The sequence below is a fragment of the Sinohyriopsis cumingii genome, chromosome 14 (assembly GCF_028554795.1).
Source record: "Sinohyriopsis cumingii isolate HCF-2022 chromosome 14, ASM2855479v2, whole genome shotgun sequence".
NCBI classification, from domain to species: Eukaryota; Metazoa; Mollusca; class Bivalvia; order Unionida; family Unionidae; genus Sinohyriopsis; species Sinohyriopsis cumingii.
The window spans coordinates 115,231,671-115,251,651 of NC_142974.1; the positions used below are offsets into that span (position 1 = coordinate 115,231,671).

Sequence of the window (19,981 nt, forward strand, 5' to 3'; positions counted from 1 at the left end):
ATCAGGTTATTTCAATATAATATTAGCATGCCTATCAAATTCCACTTGTCAATCTTAAGTGATTTCTCTTAATGTTGCCTACAGTTTTTTTTTGCACAAATATGAGACAAAATGGTAAAAGAAATATGTACAACTAATTTTAAAATATTGTCCATTACCAGAACAAATTTGAGTCTTTCCACCCACTCAAGATATCTAAATATCTAATCTGGTTGTGTCTGACTTAATATTGTTTGAGACAGATTTCTTACAATTTATAGTGTGACAGCCAGTGATGAAATGGTGTCCCCAAACCAACCTTTGTCTTTACTTGGTTAAAGACCTAATATGAGTACAATATATACATTGATTAGGTAGATAATACATTGAATACTATATAACCAATTTGTGCCTTTCCTTGGGTAAAGACCTAATAAGAGTACAATATATGCATTGATTAGGTACATATTATGTTGAATACTATATAACCAATTTGTGTCTTGATTAAAGACCTAATATGAGTACAATATATACATTGAAAAGGTACATAATACATTGAATACTATATAACCAATTTGTGTCTTTCCTTGGGTAAAGACCTAATAAGAGTACAATATATGCATTGATTAGGTACATATTATGTTGAATACTATAAAACCAATTTGTGTCTTTATTTGGATAAAGACCTAATATGAGTACAATATATACATTGATAAGGTACATAATACATTGAATACTATATAACCAATTTGTCTTTCCTTGGGTAAAGACCTAATATGAGTACAATATATGCATTAATTAGGTACATATTACATTGCAAATTACTATTTAAACCTAACAATTAACTACTGCTGATGATCCTGCTGTATGAGTAACAATTGTCTATCACATCTGATAGAGCAAGAGAGATACTGGAACTGTGAGATATTTTTAGTCCAGGTTTGAATGGAGACTGAGAAAAAAATTTAGAAAGTGCCCTACTTTGCTAAAATCAATGGAATTTTAGTCAAGTACAGTAAATAAAATCACAGAAACAGAGCATTAATTTACTTCAGTCAGATGTTGTGGTTTAAATGCAATTTTTGAGCAAAGTATAAGCTATGCATGGTGGCCATTGTAACTGGTGGAGGAAGAACCCAAGAAAACTTTGGTAAGAACCACCAAACCATTGGAAGCTGGTGACACACTTTCTCATATTCCAACAAATATTCATCTATCCTGAGATTTGAACCCAAGTGAATTGAGGTTACATGGAAGTGATCGGTAATGGCGAGTACTTTAAATTCATTGGCCACCAGGGCCCGTTCCTAAGTGAGACAGCATTTTTTATTAAATACCGGTCCACAAAAAGGCTGGACTTAAATTAGGGTACAAACAGATTGTGATGTCTTAAACCTACATCATGTGCTGCTCACCTACAAATGCTTATGGTAATTTATCATACTGCTAATAAAAGAAATAATAAAAAACATTGTTTACTTAAGAACAATCAGGTGTAATGAGATTCAGTTAATTTATATCTTGTGATTGCAACACATGAGACATTCCAATTATTAAATGTAAGAATGGTCCGAGGAATTATTAAATTTTATAATGTTACCAAGTACATATTTTTTCACAGTTTATTATTCTGTGTATGAAAATCAACAAAAGGCAAGAAATAGACTTTCCCTATATATGGGTTGAATCTAAATTTGAAAACCAAAAGCACATGCAATACCCTATGATGGTGCTGCTCGCCTGGACAAGTTGATCATACCATGCCTAGATAGAATGACAGATAGCGGTACTTTTACTGAGTACAGTTGTCAGGCATGACTGGACTGAATACAAAGCATCATCATCTCAAATTATGTAGTGGTCATATAGAGGTTTATTTTAAGAAGAGCATTAAATTTATGTCAACTCACAAACATGAAATAAATGACAATGTCATAGTTATGAAAATAACAGATAACATGTGCTTTTTTAAAATGCAGTTGGCCATGAATGCAATGAACACGGGTAACTGTAAAACTGGGTTTACGTTGAATTATTTTCACAAGATAATTCAGGCGGTAATGGGTGTAAAAGGCGATATCGTTGGAAGCTTCCATACAATATTGATAACGGTCTCAAAAGGCACCATATAGCCGTCTTGAACTTGTGTAATCATCAGAACATTGCACGTGGTTTGAAGATCGCTTATCCTTGTTACTAATTGCTAAAGTCATACAATACGTTAGAAAAGGTCAAAGGTTATAAGAAGCTAACCAACTCACTAAGTTAGTAACTAAGTAAATCCGAAATTGCTGACAAATGAAGCACCGTTGTCACATGAGATGCTGCCCACGTTACACTGTTGGTCCAGTACGAGCACTCTGTGTATAATATTCACGCTTAAGCTTTATAATTTTAAAAATGGGCAATCTAAATTTTATTTATATGCAATCTGTATGAACAACGTTACATTTCATAGTACCGAAGACATACCTTTTGAGGTAGTTCTCTTTTGACCGTATCTTCAAATGTATTAATTGTGGAAAACAATTGATAAACCAGTCTGACCCCATTTTGAAGCGTCTGTAGCTACGTAGGTCCAGGAACCAGGCAACGCTGCCATATAGTCGGGTTCATGGTTTTCGAATGTTTGGAACAGATGTCTCAGAGGTTCCAGTGAATCTTGTTTTATGTATTAATGCGCCTAGAAAAAGCGCGAGCTATGCGGAACTTGTAGCCGGATTTTGTAGCAGACGACAACGATGGTGAATGCAGAAGTTTACATGCAAACGGGACTTTTCATTGAAATAGCCAGGGAAGTATATACTCATAATGATGAGTAGCATGGCAAATATATTATGACAATATATTTCTTTATCGTTTAATTTTATTTATTTATAAATAGTGTTTTAAGTGCCAGGGGTACAGGGCCGGTTTGTTCCCGGTATTAAAAGGGAAAATTAATGGCAATACCCACCTCTTGCTCTGCAAATTTTCTGAAGGGGAGTAGATATTGTAAAAAAATTATTCGTTTTTACTAACAGAAACAACGCCTGTACCAAGTGCTTATCGTTTAAACTTATACTATGTCACTAATACTCTGAATGGTGTTATATTGATTGTTGGGTTATTGATCACATATGACAGTTTTCAGGAGTTATTTTAAATTTATGTAAAATCACCGCTACCTTTTTAGCCCTACTTTACTCGGACCATTGAAATTGTATTTTTATTTTATGATCACACTTATTTGCTAGGAATATGTTTAACACATTGAAGTAGCATTTATCTTGCTCGATTACCGTTTGTGTTCTGTTGTGTTTCCTCTTTCCCAACTAAGGTATACGATGCAAAAAAAGATACCGGTTTTATAGTGGTCAATTTTTGGCCATGATGCTATGTATATTTATTTATGCTAGGCCGTGATTTACTGGATTTTCTGATATATAATTGCATTGCATTGGAGAAAAAAATCACTGACCGTCAATAAACATGAATAATAACCGTGAAATTCGAAATTATTTGTATACGCTTTCCTAATCGAGTGGCAAATATGGCTGTCTCCATTATAATCGAGAAAATTTCAAATGCAAGAAGGAGTTACATTTTTTCTTAATGTGATATTTTCCTTCGAATTGGGAATGAGAGTAATGTTACTGTTTATATTTCTGTACGAATAATCATAAGACACAGCAGAACATAAACTGTAAACCGCTGAAATCGCTTGGGACGAAATAAGAAATCTGCTACTTCAATATGTTATACATCTTGCTAGCCAGTGCGTATGAGAATAAAACCAAAATAAAGTTTGTAAGTACGAGCGAATAAAGGATATATTTTGACACACGTGAAAATACTTTTTTTTCCTCACTTGATTAAAAATGTCCATTATTCACTCATTTCAGCATATATCGTGTATCTACTGACGGGTAGTGAAAACATATTTGTATCATAAATTATACAAATTATTTCTCTGTCAAAAATCCAGTAAATAACTGCTTAGCATGAAAGAAAATAACAGTTATTATTAGTAGTAGTAGTAGTAGTAGTAGTAGTAGTAGTAGTAATCGTAGTAGTAGTAACAGTTGCAAACCGTTATAAAATAGCAACTATAATATAGTTCGTTGCACACCGCGAATTTGGTTCCATCTGTAACTCATTTCCAGGTCAGAGTAATTAAATGTAGCTGTAGGTACTAATAGCAATACTAAAAAAAATAATACGACTATTACGATAATGGTGGTGGTGTCTAAATTACGAAATTGGATTTTTGGTTTAGGTCAGAAAATAATATATAGATGTTTACAAGTTTTTATATCATTGCTTACTAAAAGTGTATATATCTGTATTTTGAGTATTCCCTATCCTGATGTTGTCATTCCGCATCCTTATATAAGTCATTCTTTTTATCCACAGCCGGCCGTGAACCCGACTACAATGGCGTTGTGGTGACAGAAGACACGTTGCTGGTCATAGACTGTTATGCGTGGAATCTCCAGATTTACAATCGACATGACGGTAAACTGTGTACATCACACAAACTGGAGTCCCGTCCCATGGGTGTCTGTCTTATTAGCAAGACGGAAGTAGCTGTGTGTCTGGGAGACAGTAAGATTGTAATCATGTCATTGAAATCTATACATGACGTAAAACGGGTCAAAACATTAGATGTAAGGACAGGAATTGATAGATGTAATTCAGTGGCAAAATTGAATTCAGACAAACTCGTTGTCAGCGGTTGGAAATGGGACGACATGATGTTGTACTGGTGTGTTGTAAACCTTACAGATGGAAGTGTAGACTCAACTCACAAGGTCTGTAAAGGGTATGGTATTACTCACTTGGCCATTAAAGACAACACAGTCTACATCTCGTGTGACACTTATGACGACACTACTATAGGTGTGTATGCATATGATATTTTTAATCCACACACACACAAGTTTCTGTATCAACACCAGGAATTAAAATACCCGGGGTCGATAATGGCTGACAGGGATTGTGTGTACGTGTGTGACCACAAATCTAACATAATTCATCAGCTGACAGACAGAGGTCAACTAGTGACCATACACACAGTGTCATCAAGTCCAATTGGAATATTCTATGATGACCATCATGGAGTACTTTACACCACAAGCAGTGAAAGTAATGTGATTACTGTCTACAGACTGGAATATTCATATCAATCAGGTATTTCCATTTTACATAAACTTTTAGAACGAAAACTACATACTTTGTTTGTTTACATTTCCTGATTCACCTTTATAACACAAATATTAGTTATACATGTTACAGTTAAAACTTAATTATAAAGACAAATATGATTAAAAGATGTAAAATAAAATTAAAGTGGAATATATAATTTTTTGTCGTGATTTAAGTGTCCACCATCGTCGACGTGCATATGACTCTTTGTTGATTTTAAGTATAAATAAAATATTATGTATTATTTTAAAATTTAATGCAGCTGTTGTTATAGCCAAGATTATTCATTCCTGATTGTTAACTTACCTGCAACTTGTCTGTCGTCACACAATTTTAATATAATTTAATATAAAAATTATAATTCTATCTGGACTATCACAATGACAGTTGGCTACTAAACTCACGTCATTACCAGTTCATGGCAATACACATTTTTTTCCCAGAAGGTGGCGCTTTTATTGATAAATCCCTGCACGCGACTTTGAAATCTGGTTCACACCAGATCGTTCAGGGTGTCGTGTGTTTATGCAGTTTGTTTCTTTTTTTCTTCTATTTTTTATATTCTATATGGCATTCATGTGTATGGAGCGGTTCTGTGCTGATCTTGCAAGGGAAATTTATCAACTTAAAAAATATTTACCTATTTACGGTAAAATACATTGGAATGTTTACATAATTTGATCACTATCAGACAACACGGTCATTCACTTCACGCACAAGGTTTGCCATATTTGGATAATCCATGAGACATTATTTAATACACGCCATATTTACTACGATTAGTTTACGCTTACAAAGAAGAAAACAGTGCCTTATATGGCACACCGGAAACACGCGGTTGACAATGAAAGAAGTTCTTAGATGAATGAACATAGCGGACTTATAATTTAAATGATGCTGCGTTAATTTAGTATTGTTTCTTCAGTGAAATTCGACAGAATACTGGTATTAAATAAGAATATTATGGTTTGGCTCGGGTCTATTATGAATCGTAGCCGGTCTTCGAAATTGTTTACCAGATTCGTAACTAATGCATGGTCTTCACGCGGATGCTCGCGCAGGTAAAAATTAACATTCTCCGTGACTGCATTTAAAATGGCAAGTAATTTAGACATTATTATTATTATTATTATTATATAAGACATAAAGAGCAATAAATATGAATGTAGAATATGCAATAATTAAAATATTCAGATGACAATATTTTTATTAGTTTAATAATAAATAGAAATAGGAATAATAATATTTGAAAATAAGGATTTATATTTTTTATCATAATTTTAAAGTTAGGAAATTTGTTCAGGTTTTGTACTAAAGAATGATTAAAATGTTTATCAGATACTTTAGACTAGCAAGTTGTTCTCCACCTTTTTTTTTTTTGTTTGACGGGCCGCCAGTCAAACAAAAAAAAAAGGTGGAGAACAACTTGCTGGTCTGCATATACTTATGCTTATAATTAGGAATTATTTATTTTGTATTTACAACATCAACAATCTTACGAATAATAATATATACATTACATACTCTTTTTAATTGTAAAATTGCTGGCATGATAAATGCCATCTAAATAGAAATTAAAATATTTCTATTTACCTGCATCAGCCTTATGACCATGCTCATTGTTATATACAGTCTGTAATAAAAATAGAAGTTCTTTTTTCCAAGACTGGTGATGGGGTATGATACAAAACAGACCCAGACTATACTTTATTTGTTTAACAGTATGTATGCACTACCTTCAAGCTTTCTGAAAATACATGTATACTGAAAAGTACCTGGTGTCAGTCGCACCTGACTACTCTATTAATATATGAACATTTCAGGATCCTGTCCTGAAGTAGGGGTATTAATATCAGTAATAGTCCCCACATGGGCTTGTATAGTTGCTTACAATTTATCAATAAATTATACATGTACACTACTATATAATACTACTATAGAAGTATCATGTAGTACACGTATGATTTATAAGTGTATGATTTATAGGCAAATTGTAAGCAATGATATGATATGTGGTTTCTAGACAGAACTAACTTCCTCAATATTTAATATAAATATAATGGTCTATCATTTGGGAATACAGATTACAACAATAATTGGAGAGTATCCAACATTTTAAACTTGTAATTGATTTGTCCAAAAGGAAGATTTTTCAAGCAAATTATACACCCAGGCCTATTTTAAAAAATGACAGTCTTGTTATCTCCGGGCATATGTCTGCATGTCTGTCCATCTATATGTGACAAAGCTTGTCATCACTTATTGTCTCACACTGCCTTAAAATTTGAATGACTTTTTGTACAGGTGTAGGGTGGGTATATGGTTTTTGTTTATATGAAGTAAGGTTTAACATATAGGGACTGACTATTTCATTTTTGAAGAGGGATTAAAGAAAATTCAAACAACCTTGTAAATTAATGGTTGTTAGTTCCTTATTTCTTTTTGCCTTTTAAATTTGAGGAAATTTGTGGCATATTTGTTGAAGAAAAGGAGATCTTTTTTTTTAAAATTAAGAACAGCCTGATTCAAGTGTGAGGAGATGCATAGCTAATTTATTCATCTGACAAACACTGATAAGAGGCCATGTTCTGTTGACATTTTGATTAAACAATCAGTTAGCACTTTCAAATAATGGAAGTGAAAAACTTAATTTGGTTGGTAACAATAGTTTTTTTTAACTGACAGTACAGTGCATATTCTGATCCATTACTATAAGTGAAAGAAGATAAATCAAAAAGTTTGGCAGGCCAGGAACTTTTATTAGTGGCAGAGATATATGTTACTAAAATATAATGGACCAGGAATTCTAAAGTTTTGTAGAAACAGGAAATTTTAGGTTTGGCTCAGCAGTTTTGTAATTTGTGCATATTTTTTTTTTCAAGAAAAAGTAATCCTAGCTATTTAAAACTGACTGGATATTGTAGGAATCCTAGCTGTTTAAAACTGACTGGATAATGTAAGAATTATTAAATGAACTTTTAATTCCCTAATTATTTTGGGATATGAGTGATGGGTGTACATGTAATTTAGTTTTGGCAAGATACAGACTGGTCTTGATTTACATGTGAAACCTTCAGAAGGCCGCTAGCTCTGCTTTGTTGTAAAAATAGTTTTGATATATTTTCTAATGTATTTTTTGCATTTTCAAACCTCGTATTGCATACTCTGGCAAAAATCACTTGCATATTTAAAAACAACAAAAGTTAGTTTTCCTTTGCACTTAAATTCATGCTCAATTTTTTAGTAAATGGGAACAGGCATTTTGATTGGCTGTCAGCTTTAGATGGCATCTGATCAACATTATTACCAAATGTAAATAAAATATAGTTGCATTACATGAAAGTAGCAATGAATGCCAACATTTCTCCATTGTGCATGTTGCAAATGCAAACAACTTCCACTTTATACTTGTCCCTCTTTCGGGAACACATACCGTATTAACTGTAGAATGGGATCTTAATGGTGCCTGTCGAGTCTGCTTAAAATAAGGAGAGTTCTGTTTTCATCAGATTAAAGATTTAAAAGTTGTTATTTTTTTTCTAGACCCAGTTGAACACAGGTAAACTCTATATGGTGAGTTTTATTGACAAAGAATTTGTAAGTGTTACAGATATTTATTAAGGTGAAGAACAATGACTGAGTTTGTAAACCTAAATTAAACTCGCTAACACTGCAAGAAGTCCTTTTTTTAAAACAAAATCTTCATCAAAGTTGATAATATATAACTAACCCATTACATGCACAGGTGTTCCAATAGAAATTCTCAATATGGATCACAGATCCATCCAACTTTTTGAAGAAGCTCTTAAGGATGGAAAGGAGACTGTATACAGCATACGAATCATGGTTGTCGGACATGTGGGTGTAGGCAAGACAACCCTGGTCAGGCGACTTCTTGGGGAGGAGGTAAACATTTCTGAGAGATGTAGCACAGAGGGTATAGATGTCTATGTCAATTGCTGTGATGTTTCTTTATCAACCCATGAATGGACAAGGCGAACAAAAGGTATATTGGCATACATAATCATAAATGACCTACCTGTCTGTATTTATATGTATGCCTAGAGGCAAACTTTATTTTTATATATTATCTGTCCTTGCATCTGTATTTTGCATCTGCACAATAACCCAGGTTTTCCACCACCTAATGTTAACAAATGTTCTATGTTGTTTGCATTTGGGGCAAGGAAGAGACATACATATATTGATTTCAGGCTGAAAAGTTCTAGCATCAGGGTTAAGGTTTGTGGCACTAATAAAAGGAAATTTGCCATACAATTAGCAATTTGACCACAGTGGACACTGGATCAGTATCACTTTCGTTTAGGACCAGCCAGACATTATAAGAAGACCCTTAGTGAAAACCCTATGTTGATATGACCATCCATTCAGAAAAAGGAATAGTAATAAGATTTTCAAGATGGATGCAGTGGTGGCCATATTGGATGTCCAAGCAGTAACAGTTTTATTTAGAACCAACTAGATCATGGGATGAATGTTTACAGTTTCATGGCAATCGTTCACGTATTCAGAGAAAGCAGTGGTACCAAATCTGCATTAATGTATGGACAGATAATGGACTAAAGGCCATCCCAATAAAACATCTGGTCAAGACCGATAAAACTAAAGATGGTTTCTGTAAGAATATTATATCCTTGCTGGTCTGGAAAATTAGTTTGGATTTCAGATTTTCTAGATTTTAAAGCTACAAGGGGTTTGACTGACTCTAGCTAGAGGGAAAAAAGCAATATCCAGAAGAAAATAAAATTCAGGACAGATTTGTTCGGCATTTTCTCATACTTATTTTGTCAGGATGATATATAAAGAGGAATAATCTCTTTACCTATTTGCATAATCAGCTTTCAGCACAGAAATATACATGTAACTACAAACATTTTGAGTGTTTCTCCACTGTTTAAAAAGTTAATCTGAATAATTCCATTGTAATACATAAACTCATTACGTTTGTACATTGTATAATGTGCAAAAATGTTATATTTTGAAATAAGTGGTTGCAGTATCCAGCTGAAATTTGCATTTAAAATGTTTATTTGTAGTTTGTAGTTGTATTTGCTTGGATGTGTATATGCTGCTTGCATCCTGTATGCACCTTTTGGCTTTTAGTCACCCTCTGTTGCATGCTAACCTGCTTTGTAACATAGCTACATGGTGAGTGGGATCTGTACTAACACCATATAAGCCATTAACCAAGCTGGGGGTTCAGGTTAGAAGGCCTGCACCTGCTTATATGTGTGTTTGATATATAATTCTTAATGAAGGCTCCAATTTACTGGTAGTACATTAGCCCCACGCTAGTGAATTTACTCTTAGAATATAGTTGTCATAATTTCAGTCATCCAATGGCTAGTTAATCTCCATTTGTCTTACATTGTTTTCTGGGAAGGATTAAAGAAGATTCAGCTGGACAAGTAAATTTCTCAATCTACTAGTCCTTCTGGTTGCCAAGAAATTTATATTAAAATCTAAGTATGTTGATAGCTTAAAGACCAAAGAACATATTTGCTTCTGGATTAGATTTTATTAAATACAATTCAGATATTAAATCTCTAATCAAATCTAGACTTTCCCTCCCAAACTGGTTGGAAGTCCACAGCTTTTGCAGTATCATTACACCATCAAAAATGGACCTCACTTCCAAGGAATGTGATGGATGATGGGCAATCATTCAAATGCCAAACTACTACTATACACTTCATCCATTCCATTAGAGGTAATGCTTAGATAAGCGGTCCATTAATTCTACTAGCAAATTAGGTTAGGGTTCAGTTACAATTATTCAAATCACTTGGCAACAACTATAAGACAAGTGATATTTATAAAAATTGTAGACAATTAGTGTTTTAATTTTTTTTATATCAAAGCAAATTATAACTTGCATATACAATCTTACTAGTTCACTGTATCCAAGACTAGTACATTTTTTAAGCCAGTTCACATTTAACAGAAAGAGTAATTGGGCTTTAGCTTGTTCCACACTTGCACTGGACAATGTATTAAATGACCTTGAAAAGTCTCACTGGCAGCATCCAGTTAAAGTCAGACTTTGTTACAGGCTTTTACAGATGAAATACATTGTCTAGAGTTTATTTTTTAATTGTAAGGTATACATTCAGGTTTTTGCTAAAATGTATTTTGGCCATGTTACCAGTGTATCCAAGGAGATCCTTTTACAAGTTTTGAGAGAAATAAAACCTTTCTTTTACTTCATTGTTCTAGATGTCTTACTCAAATATAAAAGCACTGTTTAATTACAGTTTTTGATACTTTTGCAAAACTTCTAGGCCCTGATGTTTTTAACGATTCTAATTTCAGTGTATCCCCCAGGGGTGTAAAACGGAGGGTAAAAAAAAATACCTTGGTGTCAGAACTGGGGGTTAAATAAAAAATATGGGGTCAAAAATATACTGACAAATTTTCATCCAACTTATACTTTTTCAGCTTGAAATAGGATATTGCAACTTGCACAACATTCTCTCTCTCTCTCTCTCTCTCTAAACATACAAATAAACCAATATGCATATTTAACAAACAAATGCATTGTCCATTCAAAGAATAATTTTGTTAGTTAATTTTTCTTTTAAAATCGTACTTTTAACAGTCTCCTTATAATCTTTTTGAAGCAATATTATAGACCAACATATTACATACAAGCCAATACAAAAAGCCTAATAAATCTTTTTAACCAAATGGCAGTCAATTTACTACCTGTCATAAAATGTGTACTATCATTGGTTTCATAGTACTTCGTCCATGAACAGATTTATCCAAAAATGAAGGAGGTTAATGATTCATCTTGTTTCTAATAGGTTACACTTGAACTTTAAGGTCTTTCTTTGAAAGAATGTCTTGGGCTATAATGTGTTCTCCAGACATCTTGTAGCGAACAAGGGCAGATTTGTTAAAATTCTTAAACCCTGTCATGAAAGGATTATTCACTTCTACATTCTTCGCAATCATGCTATCAGAAATCGCAGCGGTAATCCTAATGAATGTGCCGTATTCCAGTCAAGGGAATTATTTTCTCCATTTTTCATTAAAGTTAGATGCACAGTTACTCTTTTGTGTTCTGCTTCTTTCACTTTCTTCGCTTATGATTTTTAGTGCATGACATTTTAATCTGGAGATCACTTTCTAGTGCAACAAGCATTGTGGTTAAACATCAAGATGACATCTTGCTGAGCTTGATGGAAATCGCATGAGAGCCCGCGAGATATGGGGAAGCTATTGCGTCATAACATCGTCTATGCTAGTCTGGTTCCTTATTTCGTATGTTCCCTGCGTTCCACTCCGCTATATGAGTAGAGGAGCCCAACACAGGGAGCAAACAAAGCGGGGAACCAGTCAATGCCTATGCTCGAAGTATACACGATGTCACCCTTCCTCCAATGCATTGGATATTAAATACAAAATCCTGATTGCATTATGTGAATCCCTTGCGTCAAAAAAAACGCACGGCAACAAAATGTTTGCGTCAGTTTTCTCCAGCATACGTCCCTGACGCACAAATGTGCGTCAAGGGAAACACTGCTTCTAATAGTGTGAAATTGTGTTCTTTCATATTTTCTTATCATCCAGAAAATATATGATAACTCTTTCTTGGCCATTCTGAATCTGGGACAGGACTGCACCTATTCCAGCATCACATGCATCTGTGTCAAGGATGAAAGTTCCTTCATCTCTTGGGAAAACCATGATTTCTATAATTGATAGAGCCCCTTTCAACTGGTTGAAACTTATTCGGCACTCTTTTGTCCATTCCAATGAGCTGTCCTTCTTGGGTAAGTAAAACAATGGCTTGGTTATCTTTGAAAAGTCTCGAATAAAGTGTCTGTAGTAAGAACAGGTACCCAAGAACTGATGGAGTTCAGTACATATTCTGGATCCTTCCAATGTAATATTTTGCAACATTATTCTGATCAGGGCTAACTCCATTCTTTGAGACTTGGTGTCCCAGGAAGCCAGCTTCATCCTGTAAAAGTTCATACTTGTCAGGTGTCAGGTTCAAATTAGCCATCTGTGTACAATGTAACCGTTTTGAGTCTTTGTATGTGTTCGCAGAAAATAGTTCCTTACACTATGATGTCATCTATTTAGATGATACAGGAAAAATGCTGCAATCCTTTCAATGCAATGTCTACCACTCATTGCAAAGTTGTGGGACTGTTTGTCAAACCCTGTGGCATTACTGTAAACTCAATAAACCATGCTTGGTCACAAATGCAGTCTTAGAGATGTCTTTGTCCCTAACTGACACTGGAAAGTATCCTGATGTAAGATCTAATGTACTGAAAAATCTTGCAACTGCAGCAAGGCATTCATTGACTCTTGGATATAGGAAAAACATCCAATTTTGTCACAGTATTCAGTTTCCTGTAATCTACATATGGAAGGACACTACCATTTTTCTTTCTGACCAACACAATTGGAGATGCCCATGGAGAGTTAGATTCTCTGATTACACCTTGGGCTTTCAGTTTATCTATAACTTCTTTCTCTTCATTAGCAAATGCCGTTGGTACTCTTTTGAAGGGCTGCTTTATGGGTTTTGCATTCCCTATGTCAATCGTGTGTTCTGCAAGATTAGTAAGCCCTAAATCATTCTCATCTTGAGAGAAAACATCATGGAAATATGTGAGCAGTTTTGCTAATTCTTTCTGTTGCTGAAACTTCTTCCCATCTGATGATTCTCTAAAAGTGCTTTCAAATGGTCAGGTATATCTTTTTCTAGGTTTACCTTCTGTGTGCTTCTTTGAGCTTTCTTTGCTTTCCTGGTTAGAGCTTTCCCTTCTTTACAAATATTTTTTATATAATCTGGAAACTTGTTTGGAGTGGTATCTGTTATGTTTATCTCCATTAGATTGATACATCTGGAAGCAATGTCATTCCATCCGACACACTTTCATCTTCCTCTAGACTTAACACCTTTATGACTGAACCATGTGTAACTTTCTCAGCAGTGCCTATCACAGCTCCTTGTTTCAGTGAGACTGATAGGAAAGGATTCATAACCCTCACCTTTATCATTGTTGTAGCATTAAGATTAGCAAGGCTGGAAGCCATCACAAGGGGATGCCTTTCTTTAAAATGCAGTGTTGGTTCAATCAAAACATCACATTCACCTTCTTGATCATCAGTATTATGGCAATCATTATACATGTCTACAATCTGCTCACTCAAACCTGGTATGATGTATTTATCAGCTAAACAAACTCTTCTGATTTGATTGTTAACAATCTGTTGACACTTTATCTCTTTGCCATCAAGGATTTTATTCTTACTCAAAATAATGTCTGCTAGCTTCCCATCAGATCCTTTCAAAGCAGCGGCACCAAGCAAAACTTCATCTTCGATTTCAGCAAACAATGACTTCTTTATCCATCTTGACAGTGTCTGGTTTTAAGGTGACTTTATACTTCCCATAATCCAGAAATGGTTATCATCCTGCATGCACAAGACATCCTTTGCTCCTTAATTCTTTTCTTTCAGACTCCTTTATTTTCTTGTACACATGTTCAGCTTGAACAGTTTTCTCAGCACAATTATCAACTACAAATGTAATTTTACTCCCTGTAGAAAACCCTTAACATGTATGCCCTTTAATTTTGGTATACCTCTATGAACAGGTATCTTGACAGGTATATTAATGATAGTTTGTTCGTTGGACAGTTGCTGAATTTGATCACTAATGAGGGCAATTTCCTTTAAAACCTGGACTGTCTCTTGGCTGAGTCAGTTCCCATTAGTTTAAACATTTTCCTGTGCTGGATGCCCTTAATTCAGAACTGTTGTCTGAACTTTTCTCTGTTGTGGGCTTTCTGTCATATCTGTTCTGGTTTCTTGAACATTCACATTTGAAATGATAAGGATCACCACAAATAAAACAGGCCTTATTGCATGACTGGTAACTCTGCCTTTCACCATGTGACCCATCTTAGTAACTTTGTTTACTTTCGTGGCCATTATCACACCTGTTGTTAGTTGGATTCCATGAGCTTGGATGAGAAACTCTATTAAATTAACAGTCTGTTTCTTTATCAGTTCTTGTATAACCTCTCTCAGATTATCAAAATCAATTAAATCTATCTTTGAATCTTTCTTATCACTATTGCCTTTGTCAATCCGTGTAGATTCTTGCACTTATTTATTAAAGACTTTATTCTTGTTCTTCCCTGGTGTTGCCCTTGTAGCTCTTTTGTTTGCAGACTGGTTTTCATCTTCATTCACCAGACTACCATCTTTATCAGTGTCTGATCACCTGTATTCTTTGACTGTTCGTGTTTCACTCTTATTTTTCTAGTCTTACATGTTTCATTGAAGATTACTACTTGAAAGATATCATCATCTATGTCTTTCGGTTCTTTAAAATACTGAGTGTGAAAGTGAGCTTTATCACCTATCAACCCATCAAGGAACCTTCTCAGTAGATCTTCTTGTCTGGTCTCATCATCATGCTTGACATAAAACCTCTTTAATTCAGCTGCATACTCTTCAGCAGTCTCACTGTATTTCTGGTCTCTGTGACTAAACTGAGTGTCATATGTTTTTGCAGTTTCAATAATCCTAAATCGACTGGCTAATTCTTTGCATAATGCTTCATAATTTGCATGTACTCTCTGCCTTGTGATACAATTGTCCATACACAAATTCACGTTCAGTTCCTTGGAACCATTTGGTAGAGAAATTGCCTATTAGATGTAGATAATATTTGTAAAGGTTTTGTCTTGTTAGGTCCAGTTCTGGCAGCATTATAATTTGTTTCCATCAATATTACATCCCTCAACAGTATATATTCTTTGTAGTCAGCATATCACAGGAAAGAGTAAACATGTTTTTTTATGCAGTTGTGTGTATTTCGTCTCATAGCACTAGATGTGCTTTTTATGGCTTTGTCTCATCAACCACTTTTTGGACAGAATTGTGGCCATAGAATGTTAGCTTCATATCTTCACAAAATATTGTAATGGGAAGGAAATCTAGCCTCTAAATTTGTTTAAAACAGTTACAAATCAATTTCATTCGTCGCAAAGCTTTCGGTGGTAAAGCAGCATGAGTGGTAGTACTAATAGTGTTTCTATTTCGTTGACGGGGTAACGACATCGTAGGTAGGTGGGTGGGTGTTGTCAACATTGATGGACAATATTAGTGTATTCATTATTATGTACTGTTATTCAATGCCAAACGATGACTGGTATAATTCTCGGGTATATTTCATATTCCCAGATAAATTGTTACTAAATCATCCATTTAACTCTTTCATTTCACCATGTTATTATGGTGTCGCTATACAGTTTCGCATTTTGCATAGGTTAAGATTTTAAAGAAAAAGAATTTCCCCGTCTTTCCTCACTGGTTATACTGGCTATTTAAAAAAGACCTTGTATATCTTAAGTATAATTAAAAGAACCTTTAATTCCCTTTATTTTGATGTATCATTGATGGGTGTACTATGAGTTATAGCGTATACAGCTTGGCCATACTTCAAATGTGAACCTTTCAAAAAAGTGCTAGCTCTACTTGGTCATTTTCACTTCCTGAACTTCAGAGGTAAATTGTATAAAAAAGAGCCAATAACTTTTTTTTACATTTTAAATATTTGGTAATTCATTCATTGCACATCCAGAAGCTGACATTGTCTAGTCTGGCAAAATTCATTTTCCCTATTTTAATAGCTGCTATGTATAGTGTACTTTAGACTAATTCAGGCTGATTTTTTAGCACAAGGGAGCAGTCATTTTAGTTAGCAGTGTGCTTAAATCATGTAAAATTTCCAAAAGTACAATATCCAAAGAAATATCATCCACATTACATTAATGTAGCATATAGGTATGCCAACATTCTCTCCATTGTTCATGTTTTAAATGCAAACTACTTCACCTTACATACGTCACTCTCTCTAAAGTACATATTAATTGGTGAGCGCCCCCTATGCCAGGAATGCATGTATAACTTTCCTAGGTATCAGCCTCGTTTCCAATTTTGGCACATTTGTAGTACTCCCGTCGTTATCTCGCATAGGTGGCGCTATACAGTTTTGCATTTTGCATAGGGTTAGGATTTTAAAGAAAAAGAATGTCCCCGGCTTTCCTCACTGGTTATACTGGTTATTTAAAAAAGACCTTGTATATCTTAGGTATAATGCAAAGAACCTTTAATTCCCTTTATTTTGGTGCATGATTAATGGGTGTGCTATGGGCTATAGAGTATACAGCTTGGCCTTGCTTCAAATGTGCACCTTTCAAAATAGTGCTAACTCTACTTGGTCATTTTCACTTCCTGAACTTCAGAGGTAAATTGTATAATAAAAAGCCGATAACTTTTTTTTTTACATTTTATATGTTTGGTAATTTATTCATTGCACTTTCAGAAGCTGGTATTGTCTAGTCTGGCAAAATTCATTTTCCCTATTTGAATAGCTGCTATGTATAGTCTACTTTAGACTAATTCAGACTGATTTTTTAACACAAGGGAGCAGTCATTTTAGTTAGCAGTGTGCTTAAATCATATAAAATTTCCAAAAGTACAATATCCAAAGAAATATCATCCACATTACATTAATGTAGCATATAGGTATGCCAACATTCTCTCCATTGTTCATGTTTTAAATGCAAACTACTTCACCTTACATACGTCACTCTCTTTAAAGTACATATTAATTGGTGAGCGCCCCCATGCCAGGAATGCATGTATAACTTTCCTAGGTATCAGCCTCGTTTCCAATTTTGGCACATTTGGAGTACTCCCATCGTTATCTCGCATAGGTGGCGCTATACAGTTTTGCATTTTGCAACAGTTTTAAATTTAAGTTGACTCTATTCCTATATTCTAAGACTTCTAATTTCCCCATAATTAAGGTCACTACCCACACAAACATACCTCATGGCAAATTATGTAAGCAAGAGAAAAATGATCATAATTAGCTTATTTTCATGCTTAACATCAATATGAATGTACCATTTTATTCAGAACATCATACATAATTATATGAAAATAAAAAAAATAATTGCAAACATTTTTATATTTTCTTTAAGGTGGCGCTATACAGTTTCGCATTTTGCATAGGGTTAGGATTTTAAAGAAAAAGAATGTCCCCGGCTTTCCTCACTGGTTATACTGGTTATTTAGAAAAGACCTTGTATATCTTAGGTATAATGTGAAGAACCTTTAATTCCCTTTATTTTGGTGCATGATTGATGGGTGTACTATGGGTTATAGAGTATACAGCTTGGCCTTACTTCAAATGTGCACCTTTCAAAATAGTGCTAACTCTGCTTGGTCATTTTCACTTCCTGAACTTCAGAGGTAAATTGTATAAAAAAAGCTGATAACTTTTTTTTTTACATTTTATATGTTTGGTAATTCATTCATTGCACTTTCAGAAGCTGGTATTGTCTAGTCTGGCAAAATTCATTTTCCCTATTTTAATAGCTGCTATGTATAGTCTACTTTAGACTAATTCAGACTGATTTTTTAACACAAGGGAGCAGTCATTTTAGTTAGCAGTGTGCTTAAATCATGTAAAATTTCCAAAAGTACAGTATCCAAAAGAAATATCATCCACATTACATTAATGTAGCATAGAGGTATGCAAACATTCTCTCCACTGTGCATGTTTTAAATGCGAACTACTTCACGTTACATACGACACTCTCTCAAAAGTACATGTTATCTGGTGAGCGCCACCATAAAGAAGATATAGGTATTACTTTTGTATGATTTAATTATGTTTATATGGCTGGAACATTTAAGTCGCAAGCATCCAAACAATCCTTTTGAATAATTCTTCTGCCTTTTCCCCCACAGAACAGTATTTATGAGTGTCAGAGTCTCTAACAAGTCCAGCCTCCCCCCCCCCCATTGATAAAAGTGAGCTATTTTAAGAATGCACATTACATTTTGTAAACATAGCAACCAATGTTATGCTGAATGACAGGAACATGAAACTAGCCAGAATTATTTCTGAGATATCAACAATGAATTTTACAATTAGAAAGGGAGGTAACTCATCAGGTTCATAAAGGTCAAAGATCAAAGTGTAAAATATTTGCCTATTGTTTAATATGGAAGAAGTGAATTCACTTTCTCTTCATTAATTTTTTTATTTCATTGCAAATAAAGGAAAAGAAACATTTTCACCATATATTTCTGTCACTTATTGCAACAGTTTTAAATTTAAGTTGACTCTATTCCTATATTCTAAGACTTCTAATTTCCCCATAATTAAGGTCACTACCCACACAAACATACCTCATGGCAAATTATGTAAGCAAGAGAAAAATGATCATAATTAGCTTATTTTCATGCTTAACATCAATATGAATGTACCATTTTATTCAGAACATCATACATAATTATATGAAACTAAAAAAAATAATTGCAAACATTTTTATATTTTCTTTAAGGTGGCGCTATACAGTTTCGCATTTTGCATAGGGTGAGGATTTTAAAGAAAAAGAATGTCCCCGGCTTTCCTCACTGGTTATACTGGTTATTTAAAAAAGACCTTGTATATCTTAGGTATAATGTGAAGAACCTTTAATTCCCTTTATTTTGGTGCATGATTGATGGGTGTACTATGGGTTATAGAGTATACAGCTTGGCCTTACTTCAAATGTGCACCTTTCAAAATAGTGCTAACTCTACTTGGTCATTTTCACTTCCTGAACTTCAGAGGTAAATTGTATAAAAAAAAGCCGATAACTTTTTTTTACATTTTATATGTTTGGTAATTAATTCATTGCACTTTCAGAAGCTGGTATTGTCTAGTCTGGCAAAATTCATTTTCCCTATTTTAATA

General features: G+C 34.1%; 1 protein-coding gene across 1 annotated transcript in view; it reads left to right on the top strand.

Annotated features, from left to right (window-relative positions):
* LOC149784645 (uncharacterized) overlaps nucleotides 1-19,981 on the top strand; it is a 129,444-nt gene that overhangs the window by 9,806 nt on the left and 99,657 nt on the right. The window contains exons 2-3 of the mRNA XM_089933021.1: nucleotides 4,375-5,151; nucleotides 8,912-9,172. Of these exons, the coding sequence (XP_089789147.1) occupies nucleotides 4,375-5,151; nucleotides 8,912-9,172 (1,038 nt within the window). The remainder of the gene's footprint in view (nucleotides 1-4,374; nucleotides 5,152-8,911; nucleotides 9,173-19,981) is intronic.